The sequence below is a fragment of the Pinus tabuliformis genome, chromosome 9 (genome assembly GCF_031772625.1).
Source record: "Pinus tabuliformis cultivar Carrire ecotype Pingquan chromosome 9, CPIR1, whole genome shotgun sequence".
NCBI lineage: Eukaryota > Viridiplantae > Streptophyta > Pinopsida > Pinales > Pinaceae > Pinus > Pinus tabuliformis.
In genome coordinates this window covers 1,677,516,601-1,677,535,451 of record NC_142307.1, presented here as the reverse complement: position 1 = coordinate 1,677,535,451, position 18,851 = coordinate 1,677,516,601, and the positions used below count along the sequence as shown (strand labels likewise).

The following is an 18,851-nucleotide window of genomic DNA, read 5'->3' as shown; positions in this document are numbered from 1 at the left end:
TATACATGTTAACGTGTCATGCAACTGTGGCAGACGGATTATTGATTATGTATGATAAATGATTTTGTTTTGAAACGGTAGAGCCTATGGTTCAGGTTATCTAATATATGCATTATGCATTATAGGATGAATTGCATCCATTGAGGCGTTCTAATTATTTATTCGTATTGCATAAGATATATGTCGGTGGTACTTTCGGCCATGACAATAGGAATATGAACATGCTATATGGCAAAGCTAGTTATTGTAAATGGATGACCTGATCTCCATAAATGTTGGATTGAATCCTCAAAGGAGGGATACTCGAATGCGGGATATTGAATAATATTGATTGATTCCTCCTCTGTGATGTGATGTAGGCATGGGTAGAAGTGCTTGTGTTAGCTTTGTTATGAGGTAGTTGTATATGAACGCGTGTGACAACCATTACATCTAAATTTATTACAAGCTAAAATTAGTAAAGGAAACCAATATGTTTCCTTTAATACTGTGGCTAGGAGGTGTCTACTGAAAGAGGACCCAAAGTTGATCATAATTCATGGAACAAGGTACCAATCAACCTTAAGCACAATGCAAGAATAGGATGAAAACCTTAAGCATGACCACCAACTCATCGAATGGCCTTGAGGCTGCAATATGCAAGAAGAGGATGAAAAACATTGACTTTGAAAGCTTTTACAACTAGAGAACCTTAAAACCCCAACTCCCTCCTTAGGACAAGTGTATTTGAGTTTACCAAGAGTTGGCTTCCAACACACCCAACGCTCAATGCCAAACATGACATGGTACACTAAAACACAAAGACCGTAAAACCTTTCAACATATCGACAAAGTACACATTCTTCCTTGAAATACACATTCTAAGGAAACCCACAAATGACTTCTCCTCATTTTGAGGATGGTACCTAAGTTAAATTGGATTGCATAGGGATTTCTTAACACAGGGTTCAAAATTATTACAACAATATACTCATTAATCACTAAATATGTCATTTGTAGGAATTGCAGTTAGGTGGGGAGGATAACACTCCTATCCATTTTTAAAGCTACACCCAATTAATAAGTTCTCCATGTGCCACAATAAATGCAATTTTTATGACTATAGTGACACATCCCTCGAGATTTCCTTCCACACCAACACTTTTATCCATGAACTAAAGAGTGACTATTTCATTATTATATTATACATACATGTTAATATAAGCATTAAAATTTGTATTCCTTTGTAAAAAATGCTAGTCCAAGAGATACATTTGATCACCTTGTCTTGTATCCAATATCCAATGTTGACCCCTATATCCTTAGATCTAGAGTGAAGGTTTCATTTCTAATGTTGTGTTTGAGCTTAAATTCTAATTAAATATTTGGGTTAGCCAAGGTCATTACTTAACTTAATGGCTTTGCAATATACAATGTATCATATTTTTTTTAAGTTCAATTGGTGAGATATGTCTGGGGGATTGAACTTTCGATCGCTTGGATACACAAGGGCTTGCCAACATGCTTTTTTCCAATTGTGCTACTACCCTCAGAAAATATACAATGTATCATATTAACATCCACTTAAACCAAATTGAATTTTGGGACACATGTCTCTTTGATGATGAAGGGAATCCAATTATGTGATGTCAAACACATTCCCTCACAAAGACCCTACACTTTTTAGGGTTCGAACCTAGGTTGTCTGTTATGAAACCAACTCACAAAAAGATAGAAAAGATAGATCAACAACTTAGAAATCAGCCTCTTCGAGGGGGCAACCTCCTTTACATTACACAAAAGAACAATTATTGGATGATACAAATGACAAAGCCTCATTTCTATATATAGGAGTCTAAGGGGTCACAATATAATCAAAGTCAACATAACAATAATAATATAAGGGCACAAAAATAACAATAGTGGGCTTCTATGGGGCACAATAATAACAATATGGGGACAATAAGGGCACAACAATAACAGTAAGGGCCACAATGACACTAGTAATGGGGGAATCACTAGTGTTATAGGGACCTAACATTGTCTATATGGAAACACTGTATAATTTTGAATTTATTTATTGTAGATTTGTACATAGATGGATATTCCTTTCTTTGCATTTATCTTTTAGACTTCTTGCTTTCACCAATTGATTTAGAGCTTATGGAGTCTCAAGTAGCACCAATCCCCTTGCTTCTATTGGATTGAATAACATGATTTCTCTTTTGAAATCCATAATATCTCATTCACATGCTTCCTATTTCTCCCATAAGACTTTAGCACAGACTCCATGATCATGTTTGTGTCCCTCTTAATAACGCACTCCTTGGAAGGGGCCATAAAATCTTTTATTAGAACGAAACTTGGATGTCTCTTCTTTCTTGCCCTTTGATTCTTCATTCAATCATACCACCCATCAACTTGTTATTTTTCCATTTTTCTTATAATGACCTTTGTTGTTGGGAAGGTGCCTTTCAAGTATTTTGTCTTTGCATATAGATACACATAAAGTATCATTATTTTAATCTAATGGACGTGGTTGTTAAAATCACCAATATTTAATTAAATATGCATTGTTATACCTTTGCTCAAGTCAACTTCAATTCAAATTCTAACACATGTGTGTATACCCTTCCTTGCTTAGTTTGTATATTGTTGTAAGTCCCCAATATATTTATGTTGGCTTTTGAAAGATCATCTCATCCCAAAATAAGTAGGGGGGATTCAATATTCAAATCCGACAGAGTGGGGTTGAAGAAATGGATATTGAAGATGGATTCAATTATAGAAACTATCTTTTGAAAAAAGGTTAGTTTTGCCCCAAAAAGAAAGTCCCTCCTTTGAGACCTTGCCACAACTTCCATAGTTGTGAAATTTTACAATAATAGAACCTCTAGAGTAGAGGTTTACCATATACTTAGAACTTAGGTTGGAATTGATTTGATTCTTGAACTCTTTAGATGATGACTAGAGATCATTAAATACATAGTTTGAAGCGTTTGCTTGTAGTTATTAATGAACTTGTTAACCATCCATAGATGAATACTTCCCTTGCACATGTGCTTGATTTTGTCAATAATGAAAGAATCCTACTATGTTTTTGGTATATTCGACAAGACTACATCTTTAAAATAAAGAAGATTCAATTCTTAATGCTTTGCAATCCTGTAAGAGGGAGGGACAATCGAAGTCACGCAGGAGGAGGTATTCCCTTTGTTTAGCGAAACTCTACAGAGATAAAGCACTAAATGCAAGATTAACCCCTTGTTTATGTGATAATTAGGGAATATATATCTATTCTCTCAAAGATTAGTCTTATATATTCAAAAAGAATTTCTCATTTATTCTAAATAACACTTAACACTGTTTATAGAATAATTTCTCACCATTACAATCACAATAATCATTTTTCAAGGCAAAAACTACATCAAAACTTTTTGAATATGCAAGTAGATAATCTCCACAAATGAAGATGAAAACATATTTTGAGCATGTTTAAAGTGGATTAAAATATAATAATAAAAGACACAACAAAAATCTTGATACAATAATAGCTCAAATAATTATCTTTAACAAAAATCTATTAAAAATTACTATAAAATTATAAAATGAAATTAACATTAATAAATAATCAATTAATTTATATAAAATCCCAATTTAATCATGAATAATTACTTAATTCTTTAAGTTCCACTTCAAAGAAAGCATTGACACATCAGCTAGAGAAGGGTGCATTATTGTTTTGGAGTAAGAGAAGGATGCATTATTGTTTCGGAGTTCTATGTCCCTCGCATCAATATTTTATTTGATGTGCCCAATTATTTTTCCAAAGTAAAACTATTATTCAACTTAAATAATAGAATGTATAATATTTCACATTCTATAAAATGTATAATATTTCAAATTCTTCTGAAACACAAATATATGGCTGTCGATGACATGATCGGACGGTAGATATTCTATCCCGCCTTTAAATTCAAATCCTCTTGGTAGTTTGGCGCCATTGCGCGTATCCCTCTCAACGAGCTCAGTAGCTCGCATATGAACAATCATGGTTTGCAATCGCATAAACATTGCCCCAGAATCGATCCACGAGCCACCAGATCTCTCTCTGCACGACTTCCAACCATTCATCTGCGTTTCTTCGTGGTCAAAACGATTTCAGAAAAGGTATTTTTCTGCTCAGAGAGTGCTAAAATTGCAAAGCGCCATTATTTTCTTGTCGCCGTCATGAATCCTCTACGCCTTGTCCTAATGAAATTATTTAGAGTTCTTGATTGGAAAAATTTGCCATATTTCAACTTTCTGGAAATATTTCAACTTTTTGCCTTGCAGTTCATTCCCCAATGTCACTTCAGGAGCACGCAGGTAGTGATAAAACTTGGGTCTGGCATGCAACTGATTTCTCAGATGGGGAACTGAAGGAAGAACTCTTCTGCATTCGTCTTGGCTCTGTAGACAGTGAGCACTGTTCTTAGACTCTTCTAATCCTTGTTTGTATCATGTATGCGGATTTTGAACTCTCTGCTATACGGTCTTGTCATTCTCCTGTTGTAAGCAGTACTACCCGAGATAACTCAATTGACAAATGCCATTCCACTCTACTGCCCGAGATAACTCAATTGACGTATGCCTCATGAGCTGCACTGAATTTTTGGATTTCTTACTTGAACTTGCTGGTTTTTAAAGGTCTTCCTTGAACGAGCTCTGCAAAAGGTCTGTTATCCGGGATCTGTACTAATATAGAAGCAGAGTTGAGCAATTAGAGGAGCATCTATGCTTTCAAAATTACCCAAAACTCTCACAAGCCAACTCCGACTGCCACCGACCTAGACTGTTTCATTTATACTGTGATATGCCTCTCCTGTAAACTTTCATATTTCTTTTGAGTACTAAGTAATTATGAAACATCGCGGCAACTGTTGTCAGGAACGGTGGTGGGGAAGCAGTAGAAAAGATGGATTGAAATATTCAACGCCCACTTAGGTCATTACCTTGAGTATTGGGCTCTTTGAGAGCCGAAAACTAAACCAGCCTTAGTTGCTGCTACTAATAGCCGTGTGCAACCTGCCCTTTTATTTTGTCCGAGGCCGATAAGGCAATTTGGTGTGTACTTGATGTATATATACCTCAGCTCAAATATAATTTAGTGGCAACCAGTTCCCTCGTTTGCATAAGTTTGTTAGCGTTCTATAATTGATGTGACAGTCAAATGTTTTTGCGATAATTGGGGTATTGCATTCTTCTTTGATTATTGGTCTGTTTCTTCGCGCTTCCCCTTGGTTTCGTATTTGAGTGGAGGGAATATCGTTTTAGTGTTGCATATATCCACATTAATCACAAATTTATTGACTAGATCTCAAAGTTTTTGATATCAGAGGTTAAGACGAAACCATATTTTACACTCAATTGATCCAGTTGTTAGTAACTTAGTTGTTTGATGGCTTTAATGAAAATTCAATCCACCAGTTTCCCTAATGGCCTTTTCCTGTTCACTAAACTGCTAAACAATCATTCTAACAATCATTCTAGGGAGTGATTAGGAGAGTGCACTTAGACACTTGTTGGGAAATAGTAGCAGTTACACTTAGGAGAGTATCATCATGTGCTGGCAGCCAAACTTATAGCAGTGACTATGCATTAGAGGCCATTGCAAACCTTTCAAGGCATAGTGAGAATGGGTTTTCTGTAAGCATTGAGTTATATTCTCCGATGCTGTCAATTCCCTGAATGACTGGTATCTCTTTTCTCCCTTACAAGCGCTTTCCTTTGACACCTGAGTTTCCCCAGATCAGCATCATAATACGAGATAGATCTCTACACAATTGTTCCGCTGAGAATGTTATTGATGTCCATGTGACATTTTTGTTGTTTTTTAGGGCAGTTTAACTGAGAATTTTGATGTTCACGTGACTTCTTTTTGGGCAGTCTGAAAGGTTCAGTTCAATTCAACGAGTTCATTGCCACCAAAACTTAAACAGTTGAAAGCTCAAAAATATCTGCAAACAAGCTTAAATCCTTTTTGACACGAGTGGATATCTTGTAGGGCTCTGTAATCGTTAGACTGTTTTTGCAAGCTCAGTGTGGTAGAGATGTTGTAATGTAATGTCCTCAAGCACTGTACTATGACTATAAATCAATCTGCAGAGGATGAGCAGTTCTCTGTTCAGTTCCATATGGATCAAGAGGGGTGCTTGAACCTGAAACTTGCATTGCCAAGCGGTCAAAAACAAGTATCTCCTTCTCTTCCTACTAACATCCTGACAGAAAAGGCCAATCTGATGGTGAATCCATGCTCTTATGCTTTGTTAATACCAATACTCTTCAGAGAATGATCCCTTTAATATAGAAATTTGACCTTCTTTCTCCATGACTTCATCTTCTAAAACCTGTACTCTGTGCCACAAGTCAGTTGCCTCATTCCGGATGTTTAGAATAACCTGGTCTTTAGCTTCTGCTGCTTGCTTAAGCAATATATTCTGCTTGATCATATCACTCTTTTCGGCCCTTAGTCTGCACATTTCATCATGCATATGACATATTTTCCCTTTCAAATCATTCATCAGATTTTTGGAATGTATCAATTCAGCCTCAGTTTCAACCTTTTTGTAGTTGGCATTTTGCAATTGTCTATGCACTTGCAGGTGTTCAGTTTCTGCAAAAAGCAAATCTTGGTTTGCAACAATGGCTGTTAACTTTCGGGTTAACTTTCCCATCGACTCTTCACGTTTTGCAATCTCCATCTCAGTATTCAGTACGATGGAAGATTGTAGTAAATGATGCATCATATTGACTAAAAGTTCTAAACGCTCAAATCTTTACATTATTATGGTTTAAATAAATCTAACTTGACATTCTGTGATGGAACGAGCTGCCTATCTTTCGTGGCATTTTTGGGAAATTACATAATTCATGAAAATAGTGTTTTGTAGCATGCATTCCCATGTTCTTTGTTCTTAGATATTCTCTTCTTTCTTTTCCTTTATCTATAATTTGTTCGTAAACCATGATGACCCGAAGTTGGATACAATTGGGAAAAAAAGACTGCAGGAGATAATGGTACACAGAGGCCTTTTATGTACCAAATAACCTGTTGCTAAACTGTACATTCCATTGACAAAGAACTGCTACTATACCATCTTCTTTACTTCCTAGTATAATATCCATGTTTTCTTAGACCAGTGTTTTATCCACCTTGTGTTCATTTCAGGGGAACCACTACCAGGACAGTGCCGACTGGTTACAAGCTCAAGGGGAAGAAAAGAGATGAATTTCATAATCACATTCTGCTTTGAGAATGAGTTCTATATCTTGATGACTTTCATATAATCTAAGACCTCGTGGAGATGGTTTTTCTTTTTGGTTTTTTTTTCACACCATTGACAGACCCTATATTTAATTTGCATGTTTGCATTTTGAACTTCTACAGAATCCCAGTGGTATTACTAGCTTTGGGGCCTCGTCTATTTCTTCTCTTGGTTTTTTTCTTTTCAGACCTCTGATTCTAGGAAATCTATTGAGCACTTGTTAAAAGGAGGAAAATGATCTTGAACCAGATTCTCTCTTAAGCAAGAGAACGATACAAGTGCCTTGTGCTTATAAAATTTTCTTTTATTCTAGTTTAACAGATTATCATTAAGGTTGTCAATCCTGCATCCCTGCAGAGTTTCTGCATCAGGGTTGTGGGATTTTGTGGATCATGTGCACCAAATGTTCTCTAGCAAATAGTGCATCAAGAACAAATAATGCCCTGCGAGATTCTGTGTTTGTTGAATTAGATTCCAGGCTTCTAGAGCTTCATCCTATTTCACCCTACCAGTACTTTCATATTGCCTTGAAGCAAGCCCATGGTTTACTATTCACTATTCCTAAGCTTCATTTGAGTAACATCATAATGCTGCCTAGTATCAGATGTTGCTGTCTGAGATCAGCCATTTCGACTCTAAGAGCTCTCAATGTTCCACCCATAATGATATTATCCTCTGTATTCTTGGAAAGTACCATCTGCAAGCCTTCCACTCTTTCAGCTAAAGAGCTCATCTGCAACGTGTATAAAAGGGCTTAATACATGATGTATTCTACCATTGATGCTAATAAAAATAATCCTTCAAAATAAAACTCTTAAGCTTCAAAATTACCTCCTCCTCTTTCCGCTGGGCAAGTGTTAGAAGATCCTCATTTATATTGAGGTAATCTGTAACATAGCAATTTAGTTGCCGTGTTTCTTTTTTGGCTTCTTCCACAGTTCCTAGGTCTTCTATTAGACCTTCACCTCGGGTTGGAATTTCTGATGCATCTTCAATGTGTTTTAATGGAGAAATCCCAGCCCACAGTTTTAACGATCACTACCCGATATCAGAATCTATTGGAAGCCCAGATATTTTATATGAGGCCGTTGATTTAGAGGAAGATCCGAAGATGTATCAAATTCCACAAACAAAGAGACTCGTGCCTTTGATCCGAAAACAGTAAGAACCAATTACAGTGATAACATAGGTTTGAATTTCTAGGCACTTGAAGCTTCATGAAATGAACAATGGAGATTGACTGCAAATATGAAGAGGCCCACCATGATGTTTAGAAGCCCCTCGAGCTTGAATCTCCCGTTCAAAATGGCCATACATGAAAAATTTCAAGCCCCTTGATGAAGCATCTTGAATCCCCCTTTCAAAATGTCTTACATTAGGCAGTTACAAAAAAAGATATATGCAGCCCATGTTTCCTGCTCCAGACAAGCCAAATCCCAAGAAAGCTTTCCTAACAACTTTTGGAACATTTTTTTTTATCCTTAGTCATTAATTGATACATTTTTGGAATGTTTTTCTAAATGAGAAATTGTAGCTTGCCATTTCTTTTAATCAGGATATGAATAGTTTCTTGAAATTTTTAGTTTATTTTTGGAAAACAGTGTACAGTAACTTACAACTATACCTTTGACTTAGGTACAGTGCTATGATTGTGATTTTTATTTTTACAATTGTCTACTGGTTCCTATGCCTCACACTTATATCATTGATGGATTTGCCTAGAGAACCAATGAAAGCTTCCATCAGCCCCTGTTGCCTTTAGCTGGTCTCTTGCCTTTTACTAACAGACCTGGAGCCTATTCTAGCTTGAAAGAGCATTACGATGGACATATAACGTACGGAGTTGTCTCCATCTTTTTATAGCCTTTAAACTCTTCTTTACCTGTGAGTTTTCTATTCTTATCTGACATAACTGCTTGTGACCTTTGGGAAACGTTTCAACTTTCTCTTGTTGGCGTAGTAGCTACAGAGAAGGGTATTGTGTTTATGTTTCTCGAAGATACCTCTGCAAAGTCCATGAGTTTGGAAATTTTCATTTTAGTGAACCTATTGGCTTTAAACCTAGCTGCTTTTTTGGCTTGACAAGTCATCTACATGGGTTTTCTTGTAATGTACAAGTTATACATTAATTTGTAGTATGTACATGGGTTTTCTTGTCATGTACAAGTTATCCAATTAATGTATGGAATGGAATACTGTCAAATGTTCTTGGTATTTGCACAGTCATTGTTGAAAGCTTTATGGTTCATCTGCTTGAGTGATAGTAATTATGTGTTCTACTGCGTCATGGTAGTAATGACTGTGCTGAGAAACTTTCAAAATAAAGAAAGAATAACAAAAAAACACATTGTAGAAATATAAATAAGATAATAAGATTATTATAGAAAACTGTTGAAATATTATTATTAAAAGAAGATATGACAAAATGGCAGAGTCAGGAAGACGTCCCCTGAAGAAATTCTTTTTGCTGACCAAACAATAAAAGTCCAAATCATGTATATATCCACTAGGGTACATGTAGCTGTTATATAGCTTCATGTCCAAACATAAGCATAGTTTAATTGTTTTACATTTTAGTTTTTTTTTTGGGTATATTTTCCAGTTAATTTTGCCTAAAATTTGGTAGGTATCTGTTGGAATTATAACTTTATGCACTCTACAATTCTGTGACCAGCTGAATGTCAAGCAATTGAACCGCGATTTAAATCCTATTTTGTCAGCAATAAGTACTATACTTTGTCTTTATTTAGTGTAGAGAACCAAGCACTTATTCACTTATCAGCATAGTTAAGACTTGAGTTTAGGGTGGCTTTAATTATCTCTGGTAATAGCAAATGATACGGAGGATTGTGCATAACCCACCCCCTTTTTGATTCCAATAAGCAGAGGTGGTCACTATGGTAATCCGATTTCAATTTGTAGTTAGAAAATGGGGTCACAACTTTCCATATTTTTTGTTTTGTTTTGTCTTTTTACATCAAACAATAGTATATTTATTAGAACCATAGTCAACTAAACAAACATGAAACAATTTATTTGACAGGTGGAAGAAGTGATAGGCTTAGAGCAATTGAATTGTAGGCCATGCTTCTTGACAAATTGATGAACAGATGTCTCCTTACTTGAAATTTAGGTTGGCACCATGGCACCATCTTGTCCATCATTATACACTAATCTTGTCATTATCTTCTTCACTGTGAATGACTGGCCTGTTCCCTGCAAATAGATCTGGGCATAGAGGAGCCAATCCAAGAACAGTAATCTCTAGCACAAGACAATATTAATGATCTAAATACCTAATCATGAAGCTTGAGTTTGATTTTTCTCTACTGGTTCTGAATCTCTGATTGAGGATCTCCCACTCGTCATTATCAAACCTTCTCCTTCATCATTGGCATCAGCTGCACTGCTGAGGTACTTTGGTTGGTTGTCATTGGACTTGAGAGCTTGAAGTTTCAAATGATTATAGTAACAGACAGCCAGAAAAGCCAGTCCACACCCACTCAAGTTTATGACTGTAACCTTTTCATTTATTACAGACAAAGATTATGTTATGAGCAGCCAGTCCTTGACAAGACCAGCAACATTCATAGTCAAGGCTGAAGTCTTTCCTATCAGAAAAAACACTGCAAGATTAAGAGCCAAGGCACAAGCAGAAATGTCATGTAATCCAAATCAAAGGAAGAGACCCTGATTATCAGAAATGGGTATTCTACTAAGGCCCAGGGGGTGCTGAGAAAAACAAGGCAACAAGGAGCAACAAAGATGTGATGGGATTCAACTTAATCCCTTTTGATGTTCGTGGAATTTGTATGAGAACCAATTGGGTAGTCTCACATGCAACTGCACTTAACTGGAGAATCACCTCCCATGCATTCATCTTGGCCTCCCCATAAGCTGAAATAGTAACTCCAATGGATATGGCCAACATATTGGCCTCGGGCTCACCTTTATAAGCTTCTTTCTTCAGGGAAACCACAATCAAATACACAGCAATGGGAATTAGAGCTTTCAGCATTTGAAATAATGATACTGAGAGGAAAACATAGGCAGAATTTGAAAACCAGAGACCCAAAGAATACACTTATCAATACTATGGGTTCAACGAGCTTGAAGACTCTTACAATAGCAACAGCCAGTGTTGAGTAGAAGCCCATGTGAATCATGGTGGGACTGATCACACTAAAGTTGTCAAGCAATGGCAACTCCAATGGATATGGCTAACATATTGGCCATGGCCTCACCTTTATAAGATTCTTTCTTCAGGGGAACTGCAATCGAATGCATATCAAATGGGCACAAGAGCTTTCAACATTTGAAATATCGATACTTTGAGAGACATGCACCAAGGGTTGCATCATTTAGGATTTGTACTCAGTTTAGGTGTCATATTCAAGGGGAAGTTGTTATGCTTTCCACCACTTCATAGATTGTTAGAGTGATGAAACAAAAGAGGCTCCCTCTTGAGGCTAGATTATGTCATTCATATCAGCTGTGTTGTTGATGTCCTAGCTCAGCCAGGTCTTGCCAAAACTCTGTTGAGGTTCAAAATTTATTATAAACTGAAATGTCTTCACAAGAATTGACCTCATAAAATGCCATAATCACAAGATATGCCATACATGGCTGTGATTATGGCTCGCAAGACCCTTAGACTTTGAGCAATGAGGCTCGCAACATCACTTATGATGATGCACTCTACAATTCTGTGACCAGCTGAATGTCAAGCAATTGAACCGCGATTTAAATCCTATTTTGTCAGCAATAAGTACTATACTTTGTCTTTATTTAGTGTAGAGAACCAAGCACTTATTCTGCTCATCTATAGAAGGGACAATGGTTGTTTGCCTATGAGGTATAAGGAAATCCTATCAGATGTTTTGTATTTTCGTATGGAATTGAATCATACTCCTGCACACTGTAACATTCATATATATCATAACAAGTGAAACAACTCTTTAACAAAATGGAGAGGGGAGGTGCAAGTAAAACAACTCTTTCAAAAAATGGAAGCTCTCTCAAATCGGGCAACGATGACTCCAAGGACTGCCTTTTCAGTTCTTTAATTTCCTTCGAACTCTCCTCTCCTTTTAGCAGACATTTCAAGGGCAAAGATAATTGCATTTCTAGCCTTCCCATTTTTTGTTCCTTTCTTGTGGTGGTTTTCCCAAAAATTTCCACCCTAAGTAGCGTTGTTGTGGACGAAGTTTACTATTTTCTTATAAATGACATTTTGCTCCTTCCTTCGAACGTTTCGAATAGCTTTAGGTACCATTGTTTCCTTTAGAAATGACGGTTCCATGTTTAATTCGTTGTTTTGTTATGATGTCCTCTCTTTAACCGTGGTGACCTACGTTTAGGTTGAGATCAGCTCCAATGGTTGATGGAAGAATGATTTGTCTAATTGTAGGATGTTGTCAATAGGTTTGTGCAAGGCTCTGTCTCACTAAGTGCCTTACGGAATAATTTTTACCCTTCACAAGTGGCTCCCACTCTCAACCCCTCTCCATTAAATCGACCCCTCTCCATTAAATTTGAACATGACATTTCATGAGTTAAATCCAACACAAACTACTTGATCCACACTAGATAGGTTTATTCTATTGTTAAATTTGAAAATGACATTTTATGGGCTAAATCCGACACAAACTGCTTGATCCACACTTGATAGGTTTATTCTATTGATATATATATATATATTTTTGTTTTGGTTACACTTAAACTACACAATTGTCATTGTTATATTTTTTTAACTTTATTTTTTCTCACTTTAGGAGTTACTTTTAAAACAACGCATTTTATTTATTCTATTGTTGTATATATATTTTTGTTTTGGTTACACTTTAACTACACAATTGTCATTGTTATATTTTTTAACTTTATTTTTCTCACTTTAGGAGTTACTTTTAAAAAAACGCATTTTATTTATATTGGAGATATTTTTTAATTCCATTGATTTGTTTGTATCATCATTGGTTGAAGATCAGCGAAAGTAATGTGGTGTCCGTGGCAGAAGATGAGCTAATGCGCATTCTCATATTGATGCGAAACTTTGTGCCTGGATATAAGCAAATTGTTGAGGGTGATTGGAAAGTGGCAGCAATTTCTTACAGGTCATATGATCTAGAAGGGAAAACTATTGGTTTTATTGGTGCAGGGCGTATTGGCAAAGAACTACTTAAGCGTTTGAAGGTATTCATTCTTAGGATCTAGTACTACTTCATGATGTTGCAAACTTCTTTTCAAAAATCAGTGCTCCATAATTCTTACGCATGCATGATGTTTGTTTGAAAATTTCAATCTAATAATAATAAACATTACATGATGTTGAATTGAATTGCGTTCCTTTGTACAACCCTTCAATTGTAAGCTTCTTTACCACGACCGTCTTTCTATTGGACCCGAATTGGAAAAGCAAACTGGAGCAACATTGGAGACAAATCTTGACGAAATGCTACCTAAATGTGATGTACTTGTCATTAATATGCCTCTTTCTGACAAAACTAGGTGCGCCTTATCACAATTTCATAAATAATCTCTCCCATTATTCACTCAAACATCAATAGCACCTATATATTTTGTAGAACTTGTGAACAAAAACCTAATTATTGTTTCTCTTGCCCTTTCCTTTTGGTTACAGTAGGGGAATGTTTAACAAGGAAGGTGTTCTCTACCAAGCCTAGCTTTTCTCTCAGAATCTTAACATCCCCTTTGCAAAGGGTTTCATTAGAATGACAACAACCCGCATTTAAAGCATTTCTCCACCCATCCTAATTAGAAATACAATTTTGGGTTCTCTACTAATTTTCTCCACACCCATTTAATCTAACAATGGACATAGAGCATGTATATTTATACTTGTGCGTTGGAAATACCATTTTATACTTTAATGTTTATTATTTTTGTTTTATTATTATTACTTGAATTTCTTCTTAACAAGTGGTTGTGTTTCTTTTGGTTTTAGTGAAAGTATGGGCTCCAATGTTGGCTCTCTTATTATGGAGTATAATTCATCTTTGAGAATTTTTCAATTATTAAAGTAGGTTAGTCAATTGCTTAAAATATTAAATTTATTTCAAAAAGTTTTTGTTACTTTATAGGTTAGACACTGACTTGAAATATTAAACTTATTTCAAAATGTTTTTGTTACTTTATAGATAAGGCGTAGATTTCTTGGCTCTATGATGAAAATAATGAAGGGAAAATACATGTTAATATGTTACTTGTGCTCTTTGACTGAAAAATACACGGTGATAGAAAAATGTATATTATGCTAATTGAGGAATGTTTTTCACTTGTCGAACTTATAGTATTGAATTTAACACACTAACACTTTACAACAATGAACTAACAATATTCATGATGAAAATAGCAATATGGAAGATTTATCTGCATAATGAAAAAGGCAATATGGAAGATTCTGATCACGTTCCAAGGCATTTCTTAAAATGTGGATGTGACAAAAGGTTGTTGTGGAAGTTGTTGTTTGTATATGGAAAATTTCTTGATCATTGTGTATAATCCTAATGTTGATAGATATGTCTACTAAATGCTTCCAGTTAATGGGGCATTGATTTGAGCATTCAATATATTTTTATTCTTTATCAAAGTATTCTTTTGTTGTATTTGTATTTTTCAATTTATGCCTTACGGCGTTTCCTTTGCAACATCTGGTGCAAATGCTAGTATAACTTACCTCATTTTATGGTTAACATTGTATAACAAAAACATGCGTTGTGTTATGTAATTAATACTAACATGTAATATTGATTTTTTTTGTCAGAATGCTATAGGTAATGATTGCCAAGACGATGATCCAAATTATGTTCAACATATATCAGGAGATGATGAGGATGAGGATGATGGTGGTGAAGGAGGAGATGATGATGATAGTTGCGGTGTTGGTGATGATGTGGATCAGAGTAATGAGGATGGTCAAGATGATCATGAGGATGATCTTGGTGGTGGTAGCTAGGCATGCACATGCATTGTTTTTTATGAAGAAATTATTGTGTAGAATGACATTGTTATGTTTAGATGGGTGTTGTGAATTTACCCTATATCAATGAGACATTTTGATTTTGTAATCATACGATGAGTTTGATTTATGTATGTTGTTAATTTATCGTAGAATAACGATATTCATGAAATATTTTGATTTGTTAATCATATTTGAATTTTACTTGTTTTGATTAAAAATAATACTGATTTTATTAGTATTATGTTGCTATTTTATACATGTTTTGAAAATTGTTAATGACACATTGTTATTTTTTTGGATGGATGTTGTCAATTTCTCTTAAATTTCTTTACAAATGATTTTGAATTGTGATATCTGCTTTAATGATATTTAGAAACTATCATATATTTCACTATGAATCTATAAATGGGGTCATATATGTAAAGAAAAATATACTCTATATAAGAAGTCAAATGCGGATGTAACCATGGATGCAAAATTGAAAGTAAAATTGGATGTTAAACTAGGAATTAATACAAAATGCAAACAATTGACATACAAAGTGTTTTAAATTAGAAGTGAAAAATTGTGCAATAGTTGACACAATGAAGGGAACAAAACATGGCATACAAAAGGATATCAAATTGGGCAAAAACAAGGACACATAAATGGGCACCAAATTAGATGCAAAAAAAGACAACAACTAGATGTAAAATAAGATGCAAAGTTGAGCGTTAAAAATAAGCAAAAAACGTTACAAATTAATATGCCAAATGATGATGCAAATAATGGTGTAAATTTGGGATGCAAACTTGGGTGCAAAAAGAGGAAAAAAAAAAGATGTAAGAAAAGACATAAAACAAGATGCAAAATGGGGCTGAAAAAAGGTGAAACCAAGGATGCCATATTGGATGTAAAAAATGATTCCTAATCACATGCAAATTTAGGCTCGAACTCAGACACAAAATTATATGCAAATGTGGACACAAAATGAGGCAAAAAAAGATGCAAATTTGGATGGTGAAAACGATGTAAAACTAGACACCAAAAAAATGCAAAATTGGATGAAAAAGTCGGTGTAAATAATGGTGCAACATTGGACACAAGTAGACACAAAAAAATGGTGCAAAAAGGGGCATAAAATAGCTTAAAATTGGATGCAAAACTTGGTGCAAAAACAAATACAAAAGTAGACGTAAAAAATGGCTCTAAATTGAATGTACCATTAGACACAAAATAAGATGCAAAGGTGGACACAACACATGACTCAACATAAGATGCAAATATAAATGCAAATTTGGATGCTCAAAATGATGTAACATTAGATGCAAGAGATGGTGTTAAAAATGATGCAAAATTGGATGAAACAAATGACGCAAAATATGGTGCAAAATGAGATGGGAAAAATGGAGACAAATCAAACGTAAATGTGGATGTAAAAAATGGTCCAAAAAAAGATGCAAAAATGGGCACAAAAATGGATGCAAAATTTGGTGCTAAATCAAATTCAACACATGGTGCAAAGATAGGCACCAAAGCTGGTGCAAAAATAGAAGCAAAAACTAGTGTAAGACTAGATACAAAACCTGGCATAAGACTAGATGCAAAAACTGACACAAAATGGATGCATAAAAAGACGTTAAATTGGATTCAAAATACAGTGTAAACTTGATGCAAATGATGGTGCAAAAATGGAAGCAAAGAATGACACAAAATAGGAAGCAAAAGAGAATGAAAAATAGATGCAAAAAATGACACAAAACTAGAAGCAAAACCTGTCATAAAATAAGATGCAAATCTTGGTTCAAAATTTGACGCAAAAAATGATGCATAGTTTGGTGTAAAAAATGTTGCAAAATCTAGCGTGAAAAAGGATGCAAAATCAGGTGCAAAAAAAGACGCTTTAAAAATTGTACAATAGAGCCAGATTTAGCGCTAGGTTGCTCATCACAATTACAAAAAAAATGCACTAAAATCTGGCGCTAAATCTGGCGCAAATCGCTGGTTTTGTTGTAGTGTGTAAACCATCCCTACCACACTCAAAAGGGAAACTACACGAAAGGGTACTATATTCCCAAGAATTTTTATTTCATTGGTAAATGCTTTACTTCTCATAATTTTGGTCATAAGGTTGCTCAATGTGTCACTTATAAAACTATCATGACTAGAGAAGCAAGAAAACAAAAGAATGAGATTGGATTAAATAAATACTATTATAATACTTTCTCACCTCTCTGAGATGAAACAGAATGTTCCCTTTGCAATAACTTTGGGCATAAAGACACTAAATGCAGAAGCATAATGAGACTAACTCTTCAAAATGAACAAAAGGAAACAACATCCAAGGTATGGAAAAAGAAAACCATAAAATCTGAAAATTATGGTTTAGCTTTGTATGCAGGAGATCAAGAAAACATATGGTACATTGAGAGTGTATGCTCAAATCATATGACAGGTGATAAAGATAATTTTATGTCATTTAATGAAATAAAGAAAGAAAAGAATGTAACCTTTGGAAATAACTCACATGTTGCTATTAAAGGGAAAGGAATTGTTTTGTTATATGATAGGGTTAAAGTTGGAAACGTTTTGTTTTTTGATGGATTAAGAAATAACTTGTTGAGCGTTAGTCAAATGTGTGACCAAGGGCATGAATTTGTTTTCAGATCAAAGAGTTGTGTGGTACGGAATCTCGATACAAATAAGATCATAATAAAGGGAACAAGAACTCTAGGTAATGTTTATGTCTTGGAAGGTGACCAAGAGCATTTTTCTTTGAGAAAATCAGAAGAAATTTGGCTTTAGCACAAAATATTGGTACATCTAAGCTTCACTCAATTACAGAAGTCAAGCAGAATGGGTGCAGTAGATGACTCTCCTAACATCTCTCTGTCATAAAAAACCATATGAAAATCATGTCAATTCGGTAAGTAAACTAGAGTTCACTTTAATGCTAAAGAAGGTACTTCAAGTAAGCCACTTGAACTTATTCATACTGATTTTTGTGGTCCTATGAGAAATGAGTCTCCTCAAGGTGAACAATACTTCATATTATTCATTGATTATTTTACTAGAATGTGTTGGATTGGCTTATTGAAACATAAGGATGAAGCATTTGATAAATTTGAAGTCTTCAAAGATCTAGTAGAAAATGAGTTAGATTTAAAAATCAAATGTATTATATCTGATAGAGGAGAGTTTATATCAGATGAGTTTTATTACTTTTGCAAAAAACATGGAATTAAGAGGCAATTTTCTATAGCTAAAGCTCCTCAACAAAATGGAGTCGAAGAAAGAATGAGCAGAATGATCGAACAAATGGAACGTGCCATGCTTGATGAGTCTGGAGGGCCTCAATGCTTTACTTTTTGTATGTGGATCTTATGATGGAAAGTCGCGTATATACGCAAGTTTGGTTCTAGACAGTAGCGTATGTTTCTTTATGATGAGGAAATAATGGGATAGGTTCTAGTATATTTCAATCAGTTTTTCTTTGGCCCTCTGGTTCTAGTATTGGTTGGTTACAATCTGTTTATATTCAGATGCTACTTAGAAGTGATATTACCTTATGGTGGTTATGAGTTGGTGCTATTGTTTCGAATTTA

At 35.0% G+C, this 18,851-nt stretch overlaps 1 protein-coding gene across 3 annotated transcripts; it reads left to right on the top strand.

Moving 5' to 3' along the window:
- The first annotated feature begins 3,965 nt into the window (after positions 1-3,965).
- Positions 3,966-15,414, top strand: LOC149155331 (formate dehydrogenase 1, mitochondrial-like). Of its 3 annotated transcripts, none has more exons than XM_089440609.1 (3): positions 3,966-4,149; positions 13,274-13,478; positions 15,070-15,414. In XM_089440609.1, exons 1-3 carry the CDS (start codon positions 4,031-4,033, stop codon positions 15,259-15,261), a joined length of 516 nt encoding a protein of 171 aa, XP_089296735.1. In that variant the 5' UTR covers positions 3,966-4,030; the 3' UTR covers positions 15,262-15,414. The 3 variants fall into 3 exon arrangements, 2 of the variants coding, with proteins under 2 accessions (XP_089296735.1, XP_089296734.1); XM_089440608.1 differs by having other exon boundaries at positions 3,967-4,149; positions 13,269-13,478; XR_016262848.1 differs by lacking the exon at positions 13,274-13,478 and adding an exon at positions 4,315-4,440 and having other exon boundaries at positions 4,014-4,149; positions 15,070-15,227.
- Positions 15,415-18,851: the final 3,437 nt, after the last annotated feature.

What these genes read in the sequence shown, in the direction of transcription:
- LOC149155331 (XM_089440608.1), top strand. Translation starts at nt 4,021, where the DNA reads ATGAACAATCATGGTTTGCAATCGCATAAACATTGCCCCAGAATCGAT. An exon ending in TCAAAACGATTTCAGAAAAG is followed by an intron (nt 4,150 to 13,268) that starts GTATTTTTCTGC and finishes CATTGGTTGAAG; the next exon opens with ATCAGCGAAAGTAATGTGGT. An exon ending in AACTACTTAAGCGTTTGAAG is followed by an intron (nt 13,479 to 15,069) that starts GTATTCATTCTT and finishes TTTTTTTGTCAG; the next exon opens with AATGCTATAGGTAATGATTG.